This window comes from Mesoplodon mirus (genome assembly GCF_964341445.2).
Source record: "Mesoplodon mirus genome assembly, chromosome: 7".
NCBI lineage: Eukaryota > Metazoa > Chordata > Mammalia > Artiodactyla > Ziphiidae > Mesoplodon > Mesoplodon mirus.
The window spans coordinates 43,142,182-43,164,269 of NC_138983.1; the positions used below are offsets into that span (position 1 = coordinate 43,142,182).

A 22,088-nucleotide genomic window follows, 5' to 3' on the forward strand; every position below is an offset into this window, starting at 1 on the left:
AACCAGGAAGAAATAGAAAATATGAACAGACCAATCACAAGTAATGAAATTGAAACTGTGATTAAAAATCTTCCAACAAACAAAGTCCAGGACCAGATGGCTTCACAGGTGAATTCTATCAAACATTTAGAGAAGAGCAAACACCTATCCTTCTCAAATGCTTCCAAAATATTGCAGAGGAAGGAACACTCCCAAACTCATTCTATGAGGCCACCATCACTCTGACACCAGAACCAGACAGATGCTACAATGAAAGAAAATTACAGACCAATATCACTGATGAATATAGATGCAAAAATCCTCAACAAAATACTAGCAAACAGAATCCAACAACATTAAAAGGATCATACACTATGATCAACTGGGATTTATCCCAGGGATGCAAGGATTCTTCAGTATACACAAATCAACCAATGTGATGCACTATATTAACAAACTGAAGAATAAAAACCATATGATCATCTCAATAGATTCAGAAAAAGCTTTTGAAAAAATTCAATACCCATTTATGATCAAAACTCTCAAGAAACTGGGCATAGAGGGAACCTACCTCAACATAATAAAGGCCATATATGACAAACCCACAGCAAACATCATTCTCAATGGTGAAAAACTGAAAGCATTTCCTCTAAGATCAGGAAGAAGACAAGGATGTCCACTCTCACCACTATTATTCAACATAGTTTTGGAAGTCCTAGCACAGCAATCTGAGAAGGAAAAGAAATAAAAGGAATACAAATCAGGAAAGAAGAAGTAAAACTGTTAGTGTTTGCAGAAGACATGATACTATACATAGAGAATCCTAAAGATGCCACCAGTAAACTACTAGCTAATCACTGAATTTGGTAAAGTTGCAGGATACAAAATTAATGCACAGAAATCTCTTGCATTCCTGTATACTAATGATGAAAAATCTGAAAGAGAAATTAAGGAAACACTCCCACTTACCATTGCAACAAAAAGAGTAAAATACCTAGGAATAAACCTACCTAGGGAGAGAAAAGACCTGTAAGCAGCAAACTATAAGACACTGATGAAAGAAATTAAAGATGATACCAACAGATGGAGAGAGATACCATGTTCTTGTATTGGAAGAATCAATATTGTAAAAATGACTATACTACCCAAAGCAATCTACAGATTCAATGCAATCCCTATCAAATTCCCAATGGCATTTTTCACAGAACTATAACAAAAAACCTTAAAATTTGTATGGAGACACAAAAGACCCTGAATACCCAAAGCAGTCTCGAGGGAAAAAAGCAGAGCTGGAGGAATCAGGCTCCCTGACTTCAGACTATACTACAAAGCTACAGTAATCAAGACAATATGGTACTGCCACAAAAACAGAAATATAGATCAATGGAACAAGATAGAAAGCCCAGAGATAAACCCACGCACTTATGGTCAACTAACCTATGACAAAGGAGGCAAGGATATACAATGGAGAAAAGACAGTCTCTTCAATAAGTGGTGCTGGGAAAAGTGGACAGCTACATGTAAAAGAATGAAATTAGAACACTCCCTAACACCATACACAAAAATAAACTCAAAATGGATTAGAGACCTAAATGTAAGACTGGACACTATAAAACTCTTAGAGGAAAACAGGAAGAACACTCTGACATAAATCACAGCAGGATCTGTTTTGATCCACCTCCTAGAGTAATAGAAATAAAAACAAAAATAAACAAATGGGACCTGATGAAACTTAAAAGCTTTTGCACAGCAAAGGAAACCATAAACAAGACGAAAAAATAATCCTCAGAGTGGGAGAAAATATTTGCAAATGAATCAACAGACAAAGGATTAATCTCCAATATATATAAACAGCTCATGCAGCTCAATATTAAAACACTAAATAACCCAGTCAAAAAATGGGCAGAAGACCTAAATAGTCATTTCTCCAAAGAAGGCATACAGATGGCCAAGAGGCACATGAAAAGCTGCTCAATATCACTAATTATCAGAGAAATGCAAATCAAAACTACAGTGAGCTATCACCTCACACCCATTAGAATGGGCATCATCAGAAAATCTACAAACAACAAATGCTGGAGAGGGTGTGGAGAAAAGGGAACCCGCTTGCACTGTTGGTGGGAATGTAAATTGATACAGCCACTATGGAGAACAGTATGGAGGTTCCTTAAAAAAGTAAAATTAGAACTACCATATGATCCAGCAGTCCCACTACTGGGCATATACCCAGAGAAAACCATAATTCAAAAAGATACATGCACCCCAATGTTCTTTGCAGCAGTATTTACAATAGCCAGGTCATGGAAGCAACCAAAATGCCCACTGACACATGAATGGACAAAGAAGATGTGGTACATATATACAATGGAATATTACTCAGACATAAAAAGGAACGAAATTGGGTCATTTGTTGAGACGTGGGTGTATCTAGAGACTATCATACAGAGTGAAGTAAGTCAGAAAGAGAAAAACAAATATTGTATATTAACGCATATATTTGGAACCTAGAAAAGTGGTATAGATGAACTGGTTTGCAGGGCAGAAATTGAGACACAGATGTAGAGAACAAACGTATGGACACCAAGGGGGGAAAGTGGTGGGGGAGGTGGGGGTGGTGGTGTGATGAATTGGGCGATTGGGATTGGCATGTATACACTGATATGTATAAAACTGATGACTAATAAGAACCTGCTGTATACAAAAATAAATAAAATTCAGAAATTCAGAAAAAAAAGAACAAACCTGGGTGCAAGTTCTGGTCCTATCACTTATTATCGAGTGGTTTCTCATGGAATTCACTGCACCATCCAGCAAGATGTCAATAATTGCTATATTTTGAGTAAGCACTGGCTCTTAGGAGCCTCTTACATGCATTATCCAACAGTGCTCAAACCCTGAAAGAGTAGCTGTTATCCTATTTATAGACAAGGAACAGACATGAAGTTGTTCTATAGTATTTTGAAGGCCACTCAGCTTCTAAGCATGAATTTCAGTCCCAAATAAGGTCTAATTCTGAAACCTAATTCTTATTAAAATCATACGAAACTGGTTTCTCTCCAGAAGGATTTAAAAATTGTGTACGTAGGCTTCTAGAACAGGCTATACGTAAAGTGTGTAGAAATCCCGGCTGCCATTGATTCAGGGAGAAACATTCTCATTTTAAAGTTTTCTGCTGTCAACCCCAGGTTTGGCTACTAGAGACTTTCTCAGTTCACCAGTGAAACTGCTGGTGAATGATTGTCAGTGAGCCTTTCCTTCTTTCTGAAATACTTATTAAACTCTGACATTGTGACTTTTGGGCCCTGGGGACTCTGAAGTATCAAGAGAGTCCTTACAGGCTTCCCTGGTGACGCAGTGGTTGGGAGTCTGCCTGCCGATGCAGGGGACACGGGTTCGTGCCCCGGTCCGGGAAGATCCCACATGCCACAGAGCGGCTGGGCCCGTGAGCCATGGCCGCTGAGCCTGCGCGTCCGGAGCCTGTGCTCCGCAACGGGAGAGGCCACAACAGTGAAAAGCCCACGTACCGCAAAAAAAAAAAAAAAGAGAGAGTCCTTACCCTCATGAAGCTTACAGTTAAGTGAGGAAAATAGAAATTAAATAATTATAAGAACAATGAAGAAAAAGGGTTCTGGATGTGTATACAGGCATACCTCATTTTATTGTGCTTCTCAGATACAGCATGGGTTTTGTTTGTTTGTTTGTTTTACAAATTGAAGGTTCGTGGCAACCCTGCATCGAGCGAGACTGTCAGTGCCATTTTTGCAACAGGATTTGCTCACTTCATGTCTCGTTATCATATTTTGGTAATTCTTGAAATATTTCCAACCCTCTGCCAGCAAAAAGATTATAACTCATTGAATGCTCTGGTGATGGTTAGCAGGGTTTTTTTTAGCAATAAAGCATTTTAAAATTAAGGTGTGTGTACTGTTTTCTGGACAAAATGCACACTTAATAGACTACAGTAGACTGTAAACATAACTTTTATATGCACTAGGAAACCAAAACATTTGTGTGACTTTATTGTGATATTTGCTTTATTTTGGTAGTCTGGAACTGAACCTGCAGTGTCTCTGAGATATGCTTGTAATACGGCCAGGACTGGAGGAAGGATATGGGGACCTAATTTAGACTTTTCTGCAAGAGGTGGTCAGAGAAGACTTCATTGAGGAAGTGTCTGGCTATTTAATAATGACAATAATAGCGAACTTTTATTGCTTTTACATGAAGTAATTTATTTAATCCTACAAGGAAGGTGCTATTGCTATCTATATTTTACAGATAAGTAAACAGAGGTACAGAGAAATTATCAATTCTTAACCCAGTTTTGGATTGAGCCTATATAGTCAGGCTTCAGAGCCTCCCACTTAACCACGAAGCTACCTTCCATATCAGGTGCCGAATAAATGTCTGTCAAATAGATGGCTGATGGATGGATGAATGAAGTGGTATTTAAGCTAAGAAACAACTTCTAGGGGTGACATAAAGAATAATTAATGGCATAGAAAAGAAAAAATATGAAATGGGACAGTTTCTTTTGTACCCCTTTCTAATAGAGGGTAATAATAACTCTGTGTGTTCTTCATCCTCAGGCTGTGAAGGTGGCTTCCCATATCTCATCGCGGGAAAGTATGCCCAAGATTTTGGGCTGGTGGAAGAGGCCTGCTTCCCCTACACAGGCACAGATTCTCCATGCAAACTCAAAGAGGACTGCTTCCATTACTACTCCTCCGACTACCACTATGTGGGAGGTTTCTATGGGGGCTGCAATGAAGCCCTGATGAGGCTTGAGCTGGTCCATCATGGGCCCGTGGCAGCTGCCTTTGAAGTCTATGATGACTTCTTCCACTACCACAAGGGGATCTACCACCACACTGGTCTGAGAGACCCTTTCAACCCCTTTGAGCTGACCAATCATGCTATCCTGCTGGTGGGCTATGGCACTGACTTGGCCTCTGGACTGGATTACTGGATTGTTAAAAACAGCTGGGGCCCTGGCTGGGGTGAGGATGGTTACTTCCGGATCCGCAGAGGAACCGATGAGTGTTCAATTGAAAGCATAGCACTGGCGGCCACACCAATTCCTAAATTGTAGGGTGTACCTCCCAGCGTTTCATACTGACCACCATCAGTCATGAAAGGAAACTGACTTATTCACAGACTAGAGACTTTTACCGTATTGCTACTGCAATGTCAAAAGCTTACAAATAGATTCCTATGAAGATTTGTGCCTTTAAAATTAAAACTGCCCTTGACGGTAATATACTTTCCCATTGAACACCAGCCTGCTTTTCCCTAAGTATTCAGTGAAATGAGGTTTTTATAGATGATGGTGAACTATGAAGTAATGGATTTTGCTAATCATTTGTGATTCAAACAGATGCTGTATTTTTAAAAGTCTATGTGAATGCACAGGCTTACTTTTAACTTGTATAAATCATGAGAAAATATGGCAATGATTATTAAATTTAAAAATTTTTTGTAAATATTCAGTTGATATGTATTTTGAAATTTATGTATGTACTTAAGAGAATTTTTAATCTTGACTCCTTCAGTTGTATTTACTTCTCTCACTTATGTAAATACTTTAAAAAGGAAAATCAGGGTATTTCAACTAAAAACAACAAAATTATGAACATTTACAATAAGGGGTATACTCAGTTAATGGCTAGTGAACCCTGAAATTATCTCCTGGATATTTGATGAGACAGAGATTATAAAGAAAAGATGCAGGAGTTTTGATAAGAGTCTGGTTATTGGTTAAACCTTCTTATGGTGTATCTTGCATTTGGAAGTATTGGTTAGCCTTCATTGGCTGAGCAGTAATAGCCTAATTAGTGGAATATTAGCAGTTTATATTTGGTCAGATCTTTGGGATCTCCAAGGGATATTTCACAGTGATATGAAATCTCCACACTGTGTAAACAGATAGGATCCATTAGAAATAATAGATCTGGCAAAATTAGGCAAATTAGAGCTCTAAACCATAAACAAGAACTATAAGGCTTTTAGAGCTGAAAGGGACCCTGGAGATGGTTCAATGTAACTTCCTGTTAACCAGAAAAAGACACTGAGGCTTATACAGAGGGCAAGTGGCTCATCCAAGGTCACACAGCTGGTAAATAATGAGTCTAGATTAGAACCTAGGTTTTCTAAATCTGGTTCTCCTTGAGTGACTTAGACACTGAATCTCTGTGCTTTCCACCAGAGTATCCAAAATCACCAGGGATACTAGATGCATAGTTGGAAATTTCACATTGACATGTTAAGTCTCAGTTTTGTCTTAAGCCTCATGTACTTTTTGTATTGCAGTTCACTACAATGACATTTTTAATCTTCTTAAACTGAAGGGTTATTCCAGGAGTTTGCCTCATATTTAAAGTGTGGCTTCTTGGGCCTCCTGGTACATGGCCACATACCTTTGACCTTTTTACCACATGATGACAAAGAAGCAGACACTCTGAATGGCAGGCATAGCCAGAGCCATTACGTGGAAGGCCTCCAAGGAGGTATATTTTCCTTGTTACTGTTACTGGTGGAATGTAATAATTATAAACCTAATTTATGCCTAGCCTTATTGCTACATGAAAGTGTAAATAGACTTTGAAATCAAGCAGGAATTTATTTTTCACTAAAATTTATAAAGATATACCACCTGTCAGCTTAATAGCTAAGATTTTCTTTAACCCATTAAGTGTGAGCTCATCCTCTAGTTTTTACTTGGACAGCAGTCAGTTGACACATGTGAGAGCAAGTCCTGAAGGTGAAGAGCACCCATGCTTTTGCACCATTTCATGGGGGCCCTGGCTGGGCTCTGAAGGAAAATCGTTGCTCATATAATTCTTTAAATAATCTAGGAAATATTGAAGGACTAAATGATTGTTGTGAACTTAACTGGCAATGGGAAGCAGGTCTCGCAAGCATGATTAGTGGAGGACAAGCAATGGCTTGAAAAGGCCCTAAGTTTTCAGAGGTGCACGCAGGGTTGCCCAGAGAGCTCAAGTTACGCTGCCCTTCAACTTGCATTTTCTGCTGTGGGAGGTCTGCTTTTCCTATTGCTCTACAAGAGAAAGATCACCATTTCATCCACAGTGGTGGAATTCATTCAAGACGTTGACTGAATCATGGTTCCATCATGGTTCCTTAAGCCATGTAATTAAACTGTTAAGCTATACAAAAAGCAAGTTTCATTATCTGAAACTTGTTTGTATTGGTGCTAACAGAACATATCATCAAAGTCTGTTGAGCAAGTGAGCTCTGGAAAAAAATGGGTTGGGAACTCTGGCTAACCTCCCCAAACACATGCCCAGAAAAGCTACAGTAGTGATGTGTGTGGATGACACCACTGGCCACAAAGCAAAAAGTAAGTTTAGCTGGGCCATCTAGCACAAGCATGGTCCTGACCCTGGTGTCTTAGTGCCTGGGTAAGATTTCTTGCTCTGCCACACGAGCCATGAGAACTTGGGCAGTTTACGTAACCTACCAGTGCTTCCGTTTCCTCATCTGTAAACTGGGGATAATGGGATAAATATCTATCACTGTCTGAACTCTCCCTAAACCCTTGCTATTATAATAAAGGAACCAAAAGGGTTTACACTTTTGAATGACATTTATTTGGTTTAAGGTCAGGCCTTACCCCATCCCAAGTGGGTAAACTAACGTAAATTCAGACAATGAAGTTTCCCTGGCCATTCAAACTTGCTCACTGAACTCTGACTTCTAAACACCTCAGGAACTGAATAGATTTGGATAGTAAGGGATATGTGTATCTATTTCACAGAGCTCTGAGGGTTAAACGCCTTCATATATGGAAAGTAGGTACACCAGTGCTTGGAACGTAGTAAGGAGTATATAAATATTAGTTACTGTTCAAGTCATCTTTTTCCCAATTCAAATTGTAATCTTTTGCTATGAGGAAGCAGCTCGGATGTATTCTATTAATAAACAAGCTCTACTGTGAGAGGGTACAGGAGGGGCTTTGGAAATTTTTTTTAAAGGGAGAAAAAACCAACAGAGGAACATGGCGCAAAGAAACCCACGGAGAAAAACCTTCAAAAACGTTATGAATTAGGGAGATGATTTTGATTTTCTGGTACAGAGGTTTTTACAACCCACACCACATCATTGCCTCTGCTGCTGCCTGTGTGGAAAGAATAAGTGTGAGAGGCGATCAGGTTTAGACTGCTACAGCAGAGATGAGAATCATGACCCAGCTGAGAGCAAGTAACTTTGAAGCAAAAAAAAACTAAAGGTTAAGCTAAGGTGGTAACAATTTGATTTTCCTAATCAGGATTTTCCTATCAGGATAAGCATAGCAGATTCACATAACAATAGAGCTGGAAGGTCATCTAGTCCACCTCTGTCATTAAAATAAAAATGGGTTCAGCGAGGTGAAATAACATGCGTGGGGTTCCGGCTAATAAAGATAAATCTAGACTCAGTGTGTCAAGAACTTTCTACTGTACCTGCTGCCTCCCAATTAAGAAAAATGGAGAAAGAAATATAAATGTTATGAGACAACCTGACCTCGTACTGTAAAATCATTTCTAAGATCCTTTCCAGTTCTCAGAAATCCTATTCTGAACTCTTGGTGGCAAGTGCTCTGGTTTCGGAGGTTTAATCTAACAGTTTTCCTCTAAATATAGTGATGTTAATATTTATATTTCTTAACTGTAATAAAGATTTATTTTTGGCCTAAAGTTAATAGAGACTTCCTGACCAGGACAGGAGAGCTTTAGACATAACAAATTCTTCAGCTCTGATGGGAAGTGCATGGACTGGAAATTGTACGTTGGTTGTGCATTAGTTAGCCATTAGGCCTTAATTTCATTAGCTATAAAATACTGACTTCATTGAATTGTAGTTCTGATTGAAAGTGGATTTGCCTAAAATCGCCTGGACTGTAAAATAATTGAATCCTCAGAAGACATTAGGGCTGCCCTGCACACTGTCCTTTTGATGACAGCAGACCAAAATTGCAGGAGATAAACTAGCCCTTGGACAGAACATGCAACACATGCCTTTGTTGGTGTCTTCATTTCTCCTTTCAGAAGTCCATTTATCAAGATCCCTTTCCCCTACATGCCTTTGAAGAGCTAGCAGAAGTAAGAAATTTAACCTCTCCTTCGATTTTGAGGATGTGAGGCTGATACACTTTGATTTTGAACTTTTGGTCCTAAAAGGCAATTTATAGAATTGAAATTCAATTCTATAGGTAGTTAAATAAGGAAAGACTGTGATAAACGGCAAACCCCCCAAGTTGAGGGGAAAAAAGCAGACTTGTTTCTTCCCCTAATGCAAAAGGCCTAAAGAGACTGAAATCCTAGCAAATCAATTGAAAAGAAATAACTTGCAGAAATAGCCTTCCCCTGGGGAAATGAGGGAAATGCCAGGAAGCTAAGGCTGTGCATTAAAGTAATGATTGAGATGATTTGTTTTTTTCTTGTAATGTATTATTTTCTGCAGCTTCAAAAGTATTGAATAGTTTCAAGTGAAGTATAAGATAAATGATAGAAAATGAATACTTTTAGTATCAGATTTTTATACCCCCCATTCTCTCATTTTTGGGGTTTCTGGAGAGCTAAAAGAAAAGCCTGTTTTCCCTGTAGATAACTATTCCTATGCCCTCATAAGAAATGCACAGTATTCCCAAGAGACACAATCCCAGTTCTGCAGACTAAAATTCAGTGGAGTAAAAAGGATGGGTCTATGGAGAGAAAGTAAATAAAATAGCGCTGAAGATATCATGAACTCAGATATTTTTGATCCTCCAGTGTTTGTTATTTAGACCTTAGTCCAGTTATTAAACATAGATCTCTAGTCTTCGGGGTTCACTTGTTAAAAGGTGATGCCAAGGGCAGCATGGCCAAAGCTGGAGACATGGACACGGCTAGAGTGGGGTGCCCATGTTGGGAGGCGAGTGGTGGCCGAGGTCTGTCTACGGATTTTGAGCATCTGAGGGTGACCTCTGAATTTAAGCATTCCTTGCTGCTCCCTCACACTTAAGAAAAAAAAAAAAAGTTTCAAAGAAGCCATGAGTGTTTATATATTACCTGCCTTGTAAAACAAAGGTTTACAATGGTAAAGGCACAGTACAAAATAATTTAGAAATAAGTGAGCAAACTGAAGCAAAAAGAAGAAAAAGGTAAAAAATAGGATGTGGCCATGAATAAAGTCTGCACAGAGTCTAGCACATTACCTGATACATGAAGACCATGCTTCAACAGTGGGTCTGAACCAGAAGTGATTTTTGTCCCAAATGTCTACAAACATTGCCAGACATCTGCAATGCTTGTAGACATTTGGGTTGTCACACTGGGGGAGGAGACACACTCCACAATGAAGAATTATCCAGCGCCAAATGTCAACAGTGCCAAGGTGGAGAAAGTCTGCACTACGACATGCCAACTCCTTTATGCCTTCTTCCCCACCACCAAATGAATGTGATGGACTTTGGAGGAGGGAGAGAATTCTGAGAGTATCTCGGAAGCTTCCAGAACTTGAGCTGAACTTTGAAGAATCAAGAGGAGTAGTAAAAGGCAGGGAAGACCCAGGGAGTGGGGGCACATTGAAGTTGTGAGACAAGATAAGAGCACTGCCCCTCAGTTTCAAGACAACAGGCTGAGCCCCTTCTGTAGTAGCCCCACCCAACAGGAATCCAGTGGTAAGTTCCAATAGGAACTTATTACATATATAGTCTTAACTTACAATAAGAATGGGGCTCATTGATGGATCAGAAATTGGATGAATTCTTATTTTTAAAAAGGAGGAGGGCAGCAAATGGGAAGGTAGGATCATAATTGGAGGCCCACATGTGTGAGAAAATTCTGCCACAGAAGATGAACACACCATCTCAACCCACCAAACATTTGATCAAGATAAGGATAAAAAGAAGAGAGGTTGTAGTATTTTTGCTTACAAGAGCATTTACTTGGGATTTGAACCCAGGTCTCTATGTTGTAGAACCACAGCTCTTAACTACTCTATACTTCCTCCCTCAAGATGTCCTTCCTGTGTTTCTCCTTGTGGTGTGTTCATTTTTCAGGTCCTGGTCCGTTTTATTCTTCTTTGTCATTTTGTAGGTAAATATTATACTTGCTCAAGCCCTGAGAGATGCCTTCATCTTAAACCATGATGAATAAATGAAGGGTGGTCTCAGAGATAGAGGTTAAGTCAGGAGAGGAACAGTGAGAAAGGAATGACATAACTCTATCTTAAACATGTTGCATTTCAGCTGACCACTGCAAAAGCAGGGAAAGCTTTTCTTTCAACAAGTATCTCACCAGAAATGTGATAGCTATTCTCAGGAAGGATTTGGCAAACCTAATATTTAGCAGATTTGCAACAATAACTCTAAGCTCAAATGGAAGATATTTTCTGGCAGTGCATCCAGCCCTCCAAGGGAGAGTGGATTCTTTTACTTGGAGTGATATGGCAAGGAAGGTATTAAGGACAGTAACTTCTTTCCAATATAAAATTAATTAATTAATTAATTAAAGAAGAAAGATGACTGAGGTCTTCTCTGCTGTATTCCATGTGTACCTCGGTATGTTGGTAGAAAAGGTATCAATGCAGGATGGGTTCACAGAACACATCTGGGTTCACAGAAAGTTTCAAGTTAATCTGGGCACTCAAGGATTTCTTTCTATATATTTGAACTGTCTGCCTGTTGGGATTTTAAAGTTTGGGATAATAAAAAAAAAAATTAAAAAAGAAATGGCTCCTGCAATTTTTGCATAATTTTTTACTGAATTCAGCTCAGAGTCCTTCAGCATGAAGAGTGCTGGCTTTGGCAATCATCCAGAAAACACCTCTTAGGAGGAGCCTCTCTGTTTTTGTTTTGTAGCAACTTTGCACAATTAATGACAGCATTATTTACAGTTATAAGAAGTTGGAAACAACCTAGTGGTCCAATAAATAGGAAATATGTCATTTATAGTACACAAGCTTGACAATATATTATACAGTATTAAAAAGAACTGTGCCTCCAATACAACAACATTAAGAAATGTTTATGTTATAATACATAGAAAAATGATACCATGTTCTGTTACATAAAAAGCAAATGGACATGTAAGCACCTTCAAAAGGGCAGGAGGATTATGAATGGATAAAGTTATTTCCTTTATTGGTTTTGTTATAACAGCTATGTTATAAATAACAGAAGATGTAATCAAAATTTGCATGGCCAAGAAGCCCTCATCACATAAATATGCTCAAGTCTCTCTCCCCTCATAAAAAGCCACCAACTTTTCATCCTACAGCAAATATCACATTATCTTTTCCTTCTTTCAACAGCTAAGCTTCTTTAAGGAAGCTTTTTTTTACCTTCTCTCTTTGTGTTTTCTCCTTAATGTCATGAAATCTGCCTTCCACCAGGTCACTTCATTGAAGTTGTTCACATCAAGGTAAGCAAAAAACCACCTTGTTACTAACAGCAGTTTTCAGTCTTTTTTTCAGCATTTGATATTTGTTCATGCCTTCCTTAAACTTGCACCTCTCAGCTTTCAGATCTCTATTTCTTTGCAGTTCCCTTTTCAGACTCCTGGTCCTCCACCCATTCCCTAATTTTACTATTCCTCCAGCTTCTATACAATCCTCTTTCCCCATCACTATATATTATCTCAAGTTGAGCTTTTTCACAGTCAGTATATATTAACTATGTGCTGGTGAATCCCAAATCTAGCCTCCATCTCCAGAGCTCATGTATTAGTTATCTAATTGTGGCATAACACAATACCCAAAGACCCAGTGGTTTAAACTAACACACATTTGTTATCTTATAATTGCTGTGGCTCTGGAATTCAGGTGCAGTTTCACTGGATTCTGTGCTTCATGGGCCTCTCACAAGGCTGCAATCAAGGTGTCAGCCTATGGTCTTCAGTCTCATCTGAAGGTTCACCTGGGGAAGGCTCACCCAGAAATTGTAGGCAGTATTCAGTTCCTTGCAGATTCTTGGATTAAAGCCCTCAGTTTCTTGCTGGCTGCTGACCAGAGGCTACCCTCAGTGCCTTGCCATATGGGCCTCTCCAATATGATAGCTTGTTCATCTAAGTGTGCAAGCTATGATAGCAATAGAGAGAGTGTACTAACAAGATTCAAAATCTTTGTAACCTAATCATGGAAGAGACATTCCATGAGATATCCTCAATGTTCCCACATTCTATTGGTCAGAAGCAAATTACTCAAGAACAGAGTATTACAGAAAGACTGAAGACCAAGAGATGGAGATCATTGGGGCCATGATAATGATGCCTACCATAACTTTAAACCAGATATCTCCCTTCCTACTTGTACCTAGATTTACAAGTCCCATTAGCCAGTGCAAAATGCACAAATCTGAGTACATCATCTTTGTCCCATCCCTGAAGCAAGCTCATTTCCATTCTTTTAGTTATTGGCACCCTCATTCACCCAGTTTCCAAAATCAGAAACCTAGGTATTTCATTGATTTATTCCTCTTCCTCACCCACGATGTTCAATTAGTCGTGACCTCTTACCAATTCTAATTTCTAAATACCTGTTAAGTCTGTCTCTCCACACATCTGCCTTAAACTATTCTGCCTTAAACTATCATGATCTGTAAATTGTGTCACTGGTATATCCTCCTAACATACCTTTCTACTTCCAGCCTTGTTTTCTCCAATCCTCACCACAGCAAAGTTGATGATGTCACATCTCTGTTTAAAATCTTTAATGGCTTCCCATAGCTCAGGAATATTTCAAGGTGGACAGGCTAGTAACATAAAAATGGACATTCAATAAACCTGTGGTTTTCATAATGCAGACTACAGAAATTTAAACTCAGCAAAATCTTCTAGGCTGGTAGGGATACACAGGAGTTGAGTGACAAATATTATGAGGAAAATAGTTTTCTATTTGAAACTCCTAAGTAGGATGCAAGTGGTTTAGTGTGGTATATCAAATATGGGAGATGTAAGGTCAAAACAGTTGTATCTGTCTGTAGTAACTGCCATCAATTTTTCTTTAAAATGTTATCTTTTTGGAAGCCAGAATTCCTTGAAGATATTTTCTATCAAATAACAAAGTTCAACCATATAACTTTCCAGGTATTTTCATTTATTAAAAGTTTCATAACAGTTCTCAGAAACTCAGACCTATTTATTCCAACATTTTAATCTCTCAGAGTCTTTGCTAGCTCACAGGATGACAAGATAAGAACAGGAAAATGTTCCTGTACAGTCTTGGCAAAGGCAAGGACCTGCACATACAAGATCAGAAGTCTAATTCCTCCCCAGACCATATTCGATTACAGTTGCTTGGAATTCAGCAATATTGCTGTCTGCTTTTAGTAAACCTCCCTATTTTTCTACTCTGGCCATGCGGCTGGGATGACCAAGAGTGAAAATGGCATTTCCTGATCAGTTATAACATGACTGGTTGTTAAATATTTTCCTAATTGTTGTCCCCAGGAGACACTGATGCCAGGTCTGGAATGTTTATCTTGGAGTTGTCTATGCAGAAGCAGACCTGATGTGCCAGCTATAAACTGGAGGCCAAACACCTGTGCTTATTTTAATCTGTGCTGTCCCTATCCTCGAGACATAACTCACGGGATTCCCTAAAATACTCCTCAACCTTAAATTCAGTTAAACTGCATCAATTTCCCAGACCTGGGAAACAGTTGATACTTGTATTCCTGACAGCCCCGTTCAAAAATGAGATAAGAAAAATAACATTTTCATAGAGAAATATAGGAAAGAACTATACAAACCCCGAAGACTTCGTTTGGCAGAAATATTTTCCCATGCAAAAATGAGTAGTGTTTCTGGCACTTGCTGTAGTACTTTGTAGCTGGCAGCTGAATTATCTTGGTCTCTGCTCAAAACTCTGGTCTCAAAAGCTGATCTTCAACTCTCCTGTGTTAAAAAGGATTTAAAACACTTAATGACCATTTACATGTCAAAACTGAAACATTATGTTGACCTAATTATGAGTCACTGTGCCTGTCCAAGTGGCCATAATAATAGACACAATAATTACCTTTTGAATGGAAGTATACTGTTTATATTGTTCTTCAAATAATCTCTGAGATAGATAGGAAAAGTTTTAACAGTCCATTTTACAGATATAAAACTGAAGTTCTGTGAGACCAAAAGCCTGGCTCACAGTATTTGTCAGAACCAGTACTTGAGCCCATAGCTTTAGACTTAAGCCTACTCTCTATCTTGCCACATTCTTTTCAATGTTTATTTTCTGAAATGCAACGTATCGGGCATTAAGTTAGTAATTCTTCCTTTAACTGTACCTGACAGAAAATTATACACCAGCCTTAGTCAATAATGACTCGGAGAATTATTTATGCTTTCCTTAGCATTAGTATTTTTATGCTATTTTTGAAGGTAATTATCCTGACTGATGTATTATTATAAAACAAGTATGGGCTTGGTTGCCTACAAACGTGCCCATAAATAAATATGTCCTGTTGCCAAAATTAGGATCACCCATGTTCTTTTTTCCTAGAAAATTTATTTTAACCAGGATTCCCTGCCTCTGTAAATTAACCATCCTCTAACCCATATCTCATATCATTTAATGCTTTGGGACCTCCAAATGGGGTGTCTGTTATGAGACAAGGACATAGCCTGTCTTCCCTACATTAAAAGCCAATAGAAGAGGAGACGTCCGGGGAAGATGGTGTAAGAGTAAGACGCGGAGATCACCTTCCTCCCCACAGATACACCAGAAATACAGCTACACGTGGAACAACTCCAACAGAACACCTACTGAACGCTGGCAGAAGACCTCAGACCTCCCAAAAGGCAAGAAACTCCCCCGCGTACCTGGGTAGGGCAAAGCGGAGAAATTCCCACACAGAGGATTGGTGCCAACCGGCACTCACCAGCCCGAGGCTTGTCTGCTCACCTGCTGGGGCGGGCAGCGCTGGGAGCTGAGGCTCGGGCTTCAGTCAGAGCACAGGGAGAGGACTGGGGCTGGCGGCGTGAACACAGCCTGAAGGGGCTAATGTGCCACAGCTAGCCAGGAGGGAGTCCGGGAAAAAGTCTGGACCTGCCAAAGAGGCAAGAGATTTTTCTTCCCTCATTGTTTCCTGGTGCGTGAGGAGAGGGGATTAAGAGTGCAGCTTAAAGGAGCTCCAGAGACGGGCGCGAGCCGCAGCTAAAAGCGCGGACCCCAGAGACACACGTGGGACGCTGGGGCTGCTGTCGCCGCCACGAGGCCTGTGTGCGAGCGCAGATCACTGTCCACGCCCCCCTTCCGGGGAGCCTGTGCAGCCCGTCACTGCCGGGGTCCCGGGATCCAGGGACGGCTTCACTGGGAGAACGCACGGCATGCCTCGGGCTGGTGCAACGTCACGCCGGCCTCTGCCGCTGCAGGCTCGCCCCGCACTCCGTGCCCCTCCCTACCCCCCGGCCTGAGTGAGCCAGAGTCCCTGAAGTGGCTGCTCCTTTAACCCTGTCCTGTCTGAGCGAAGAACAGACGCCCTCTGGCGACCTACACAGAGAGGTGGGGCCAAATCCAAAGCTGAGACCCGGGAGCTGTGAGAACAAAGAAGAGAAAGGGAAATCTCTCCCAGCAGCCTCAGAAGCAGCGGATTAAAGCTCCACAATCAACTTGATGTACCCTGCATCTGTGGAATACATGAATAGACAACGAATCATCCCAAATTGAGGAGCCAGGAGTCAGTGCTGTGCCTCTGAGGTGGGAGAGCCAACTTCAGGACACTGGTCCACAAGAGACCTCCCAGCTCCACATAATATCAAACGGCGAAAATCTTCCAGAGATCTCCATCTCAACACCAGCACCCAGCTTCACTCAACGACAAGCAAGCTACAGTGCTGGACACCCTATGCCAAACAACTAGCAAGACAGGAATGCAATGCCACCCATTAGCAGAGAGGCTGCCTAAAATCATACAAAGTCCACAGACACCCCAAAACACAACACCAGATGTGGACCTGCGCACCAGAAACACAAGATCCAGCCTCATCCACCAGAACACAGGCACTAGTCCCCTCCACCAGGAAGGCTACACAACCCACTGAAACAACCTTAGCCACTGGGGACAGACACCAAAAACAACAGGAACTACAAACCTGCAGCCTGCAAAAAGGAGACCCCAAACACAGTAAGATAAGCAAAATGAGAAGACAGAAAAACACACAGCAGGAGAAGGAGCAAGATAAAAACCCACCAGACCTAACAAATGAAGAGGAAATAGGCAGTCTACCTGAAAAACAATTCAGAATAATGATAGTAAAGATGATCCAAAATCTTGGAAATAGAATAGACAAAATGCAAGAAACAGTTAACAAGGACCTAGAAGAACTAAAGATGCATCAAGCAACAGTTAAAAACACAATAAATGAAATGAAAAATACTCTAGATGGGATCAATAGCAGAATAACTGAGGCAGAAGAACAGATAAGTGATGTGGAAGATAAAATAGGGGAAATAACTGATGCAGAGCAGAAGAAAGAAAAAAGAATGAAAAGAACTGAGGACAGTCTCAGAGACCTCTGGGACAACATTAAACACACCAACATTTGAATTATAGGGGTTCCAGAAGAAGAAGAGAAAAAGAAAGGGACTGAGAAAATATTTGAAGAGATTATAGTTGAAAACTTCCCTAATATGGGAAAGGAAATAGTCAGTCAAATCCAGGAGGCACAGAGAGTCCCATACAGGATAAATCCAAGGAGAAATACACCAAGACACATATTAATCAAACTGTCAAAAATGAAACACAAAGAAATCATATTAAAAGCAGCAAGGGAAAAACAACAAATAACACACAAGGGAATCCCCATCAGGTTAACAGCTGATCTTTCAGCAGAAACTCTGCAAGCCAGAAGGGACTGGCAGGACATATTTAAAGTGATGAAGGAGAAAAACCTGCAACCAAGATTACTCTACCCAGCAAGGATCTCATTCAGATTTGATGGAGAAATTAAAACGTTTACAGACAAGCAAAAGCTGAGAGAGTTCAGCACCACCAAACCAGCTCTACAACAAATGCTAAAGGAACTTCTCTAGGCAAGAAACACAACAGAAGGAAAAGACCTACAATAACGAACCCAAAACAATTAAGAAAATGGGAATAGGAACATACATATCGATAATTACCTTAATTGTAAATGGACTAAATGCTCCCACCAAAAGACACAGATTGGCTGAATGGATACAAAAACAAGACCCATATATATGCTGTCTACAAGAGACCCACTTCAGACCTAGAGACACATACAGACTGAAAGTAAGGGGATGGAAAAAGATATTCCATGCAAATGGAAACCAAAAGAAAGCTGGAGTAGCAATTCTCATATCAGACAAAATAGACTTTAAAATAAAGACTACTAGAAGAGACAAAGAAGGACACTACCTAATGATCAAGGGATTGATCCAAGAAGAAGATATAACAATTGTAAATATTTATGCACCCAACATAGGAGCACCTCAATACATAAGTCAACTACTAACAGCCATAAAAGGGGAAATCGACAGTAACACAATCATAGTAGGGGACTTTAACACCCCACTTTCACCAATGGACAGATCATCCAAAATGAAAATAAATAAGGAAACACAAGCTTTAAATGATACATTAAACAAGATGGACTTAATTGATATTTATAGGACATTCCATCCAAAAACAACAGAATACACATTTCTCTCAAGTGCTCATGGAACATTCTCCAGGATAGATCATATCTTGGGTCACAAATCAAGCCTTGGTAAATTTAAGAAAATTGAAATTGTATCAAGTATCTTTTCCGACCACAATGCTATGAGACTAGATATCAATTACAGGAACAGAGCTGTAAAAAATACAAACACATGGGGGCTAAAAAATACACTACTTAATAACGAAGTGATCACTGAAGAAATCAAAGAGGAAATTAAAAAATACCTAGAAACAAATGACAATGGAGACACGACGACCCAAAACTTATGGGATGCAGCAAAAGCAGTTCTAAGAGGGAAGTTTATAGCAATACAATCCCACCTTAAGAAACAGGAAACATCTTGAATAAACAACCTAACCTTGCACCTAAAGCAATTAGAGAAAGAAGAACAAAAACATCCCAAAGTTAGCAGAAGGAAAGAAATCATAAATATCCGATCAGAAATAAATGAAAACGAAATGAAGGAAACGATAGCAAAGATCAATAAAACTAAAAGCTGGTTCTTTGAGAAGATAAACAAAATTGATAAACCATTAGCCAGACTCATCAAGAAAAAAGGGAGAAGACTCAAATCAATAGAATTAGAAGTGAAAAAGGAGAAGTAACAACTGACACTGCAGAAATACAAAAGATCATGAGAGATTACTACAAGCAACTCTAGGCCAATAAAATGGACAACCTGGAAGAAATGGACAAATTCTTAGAAATGCACAACCTGCCAAGACTGAAGAAGGAAGAAATAGAAAATATGAACAGACCAATCACAAGCACTGAAATTGAAACTGTGATAAAAAATCTTCCAACAAACAAAAGCCCAGGACCAGATAGCTTCACAGGCGAATTCTATCAAACATTTAGAGAAGAGCTAACACCTATCCTTCTCAAACTCTTCCAAAATATAGCAGAGGGAGGAACACTCCCAAACTCATTCTATGAGGCCACCATCACCTTGATACCAAAACCAGACAAGGATGTCACAAAGAAAGAAAACTACAGGCCAATATCACTGATGAACATAGATGCAAAAATCCTCAACAAAATACTAGCAAACAGAATCCAACAGCACATTAAAAGGATCATATACCATGATCAAGTGGGGTTTATTCCAGGAATGCAAGGATTCTTCAATATATACAAATCAATCAAGTGATACACCATATTAACAAATTGAAGGAGAAAAACCATATGATCATCTCAATAGATGCAGAGAAAGCTTTCGACAAAATTCAACACCCATTTATGATAAAAACCCTGCAGAAAGTAGGCATAGAGGGAACTTTCCTCAACGTAATAAAGGCCATATACGACAAACCCACAGCCAACATCATCCTCAGTGATGAAAAACTGAAACCATTTCCACTAACATCAGGAACAAGACAAGGTTGCCCACTCTCACCACTCCTATTCAACATAGTTTTGGAAGTTTTAGCCACAGCAATCAGAGAAAAAAAGGAAATAAAAGAATCCAAATTGGAAAAGAAGAAGTAAAGCTGTCACTGTTTGCAGATGACATGATACTATACAAAGAGAATCCTAAAGATGCTACCAGAAAACTACTAGAGCTAATCAATGAATTTGGTAAAGTAGCAGGATACAAAATTAATGCACAGAAATCTCTGGCATTCCTATATACTAATGATGAAAAATCTGAAAGTGAAATCAAGGAAACACTGCCATTTACCATTGCAACAAAAAGAATAAAATATCTAGGAATAAACCTACCTAAGGAGACAAAAGACGTGTATGCAGAAAATTATAAGACACTGATGAATGAAGTTAAAGATGATACAAATAGATGGAGAGATATACCATGTTCTTGGATTGGAAGAATCAACATTGTGAAAATGAATCTACTACCCAAAGCAATCTACAGATTCAATGCAATCCCTATCAAACTATCACTGGCATTTTTCACAGAACTAGAACAAAAAATTTCACAATTTGTATGGAAACACAAAAGACCCCGAATAGCCAAAGCAATCTTGAGAACGAAAAATGGAGCTGGAGGAATCAGGCTCCCTGACTTCAGACTATACTACAAAGCTACAGTATTCAAGACAGTATGGTACTGGCACAAAAATGAAAGATAGATCAATGGAACAGGATAGAAAGCCCAGAGATAAACCCACACACATATGGTCACCTTATCTTTGATAAAGGAGGCAGGAATGTACAGTGGAGAAAGGACAGCCTCTTCAATAAGTGGTGCTGGGAAAACTGGATAGGGACATGTAAAACTATGAGATTAGATCACTCCCTAACACCATACACAAAAATAAACTCAAAATGGATTAAAGACCTAAATGTAAGGCCAGACACTATCAAACTCTTAGAGGAAAACATAGGCAGAACACTCTATGACATAAATCACAGCAAGATCCTTTTTGACCCACCTCCTAGAGAAATGGAAATAAAGACAAAAATAAACACATGGGACCTAATGAAACTTAAAAGCTTTTGCACAGCAAAGGAAACCATAAACAAGATGAAAAGACAACCCTTAGAATGGGAGAAAATATTTGCAAATGAAGCAACTGACAAAGGATTAATCTCCAAAATTTATAAGCAGCTTATGCAGCTCAATAACAAAAAAACAAACAACCCAATCCAAAAATGGGCAGAAGACCTAAATAGACATTTCTCCACAGAACATATACAGACTGCCAACAAACACATGAAAGGATGCTCAACATCTTTACTCATTAGAGAAATGCAACTCAAAGCTACAATGAGATATCATCTCACACCATTTAGATTGGGCATGATCAAAAAATCTAGAAACAATAAATGCTGGAGAGGGTGTGGAGAAAAGGGAACACTCTTGCACTGCTGGTGGGAATGTGAATTGGTACAGCCACTATGGAGAATGGTATGGAGGTTCTTTAAAAAACTACAAATAGAACTACCATATGACCCAGCAATCCCACTACTGGGCATATACCCTGAGAAAACCATAATTCAAAAAGAGTCATGTACCAAAATGTTCATAGCAGCCCTATTTACAATAGCCCGGAGATGGAAACAACCTAAGTGTCCATCATCGGATGAATGGATAAAGAAGATGTGGCACATATATACAATGGAATATTACTCAGCCATAAAAAGAAACGAAATTGAGCTATCTGTAATGAGGTGGATGGACCTAAAGTCTGTCATACAGAGTGAAGTAAGTCAGAAAGAGATAGACAAATACTGTATGCTGACACATATATATGGAATTTAAGAAAAAAAATGTCATGAAGAACATAGGGGTAAGACAGGAATAAAGACACAGACCTACTAGAGAATGGACTTGAGGATATGCAGAGGGGGATGGGTAAGCTGTGACAAAGCGAAAGAGAGGCATGGACATATATACACTACCAAACGTAAGGTAGATAGATAGTGGGAAGCAGCCGCATAGCACAGGGAGATCAGCTCGGTGCTTTGTGACAGCCTGGTGGGGTG

General features: G+C 39.5%; 1 protein-coding gene across 1 annotated transcript in view; it reads left to right on the plus strand.

Annotated features, from left to right (window-relative positions):
* CTSC (cathepsin C) overlaps positions 1 to 5,522 on the plus strand; it is a 41,203-nt gene extending 35,681 nt beyond the window's left edge. Inside the window, exon 7 of the mRNA XM_082628473.1 lies at positions 4,569 to 5,522. Coding sequence (XP_082484599.1) covers positions 4,569 to 5,071 — 503 coding nt within the window. The 3' untranslated portion in view covers positions 5,072 to 5,522. The remainder of the gene's footprint in view (positions 1 to 4,568) is intronic.
* The last annotated feature ends 16,566 nt before the right edge of the window (positions 5,523 to 22,088 follow it).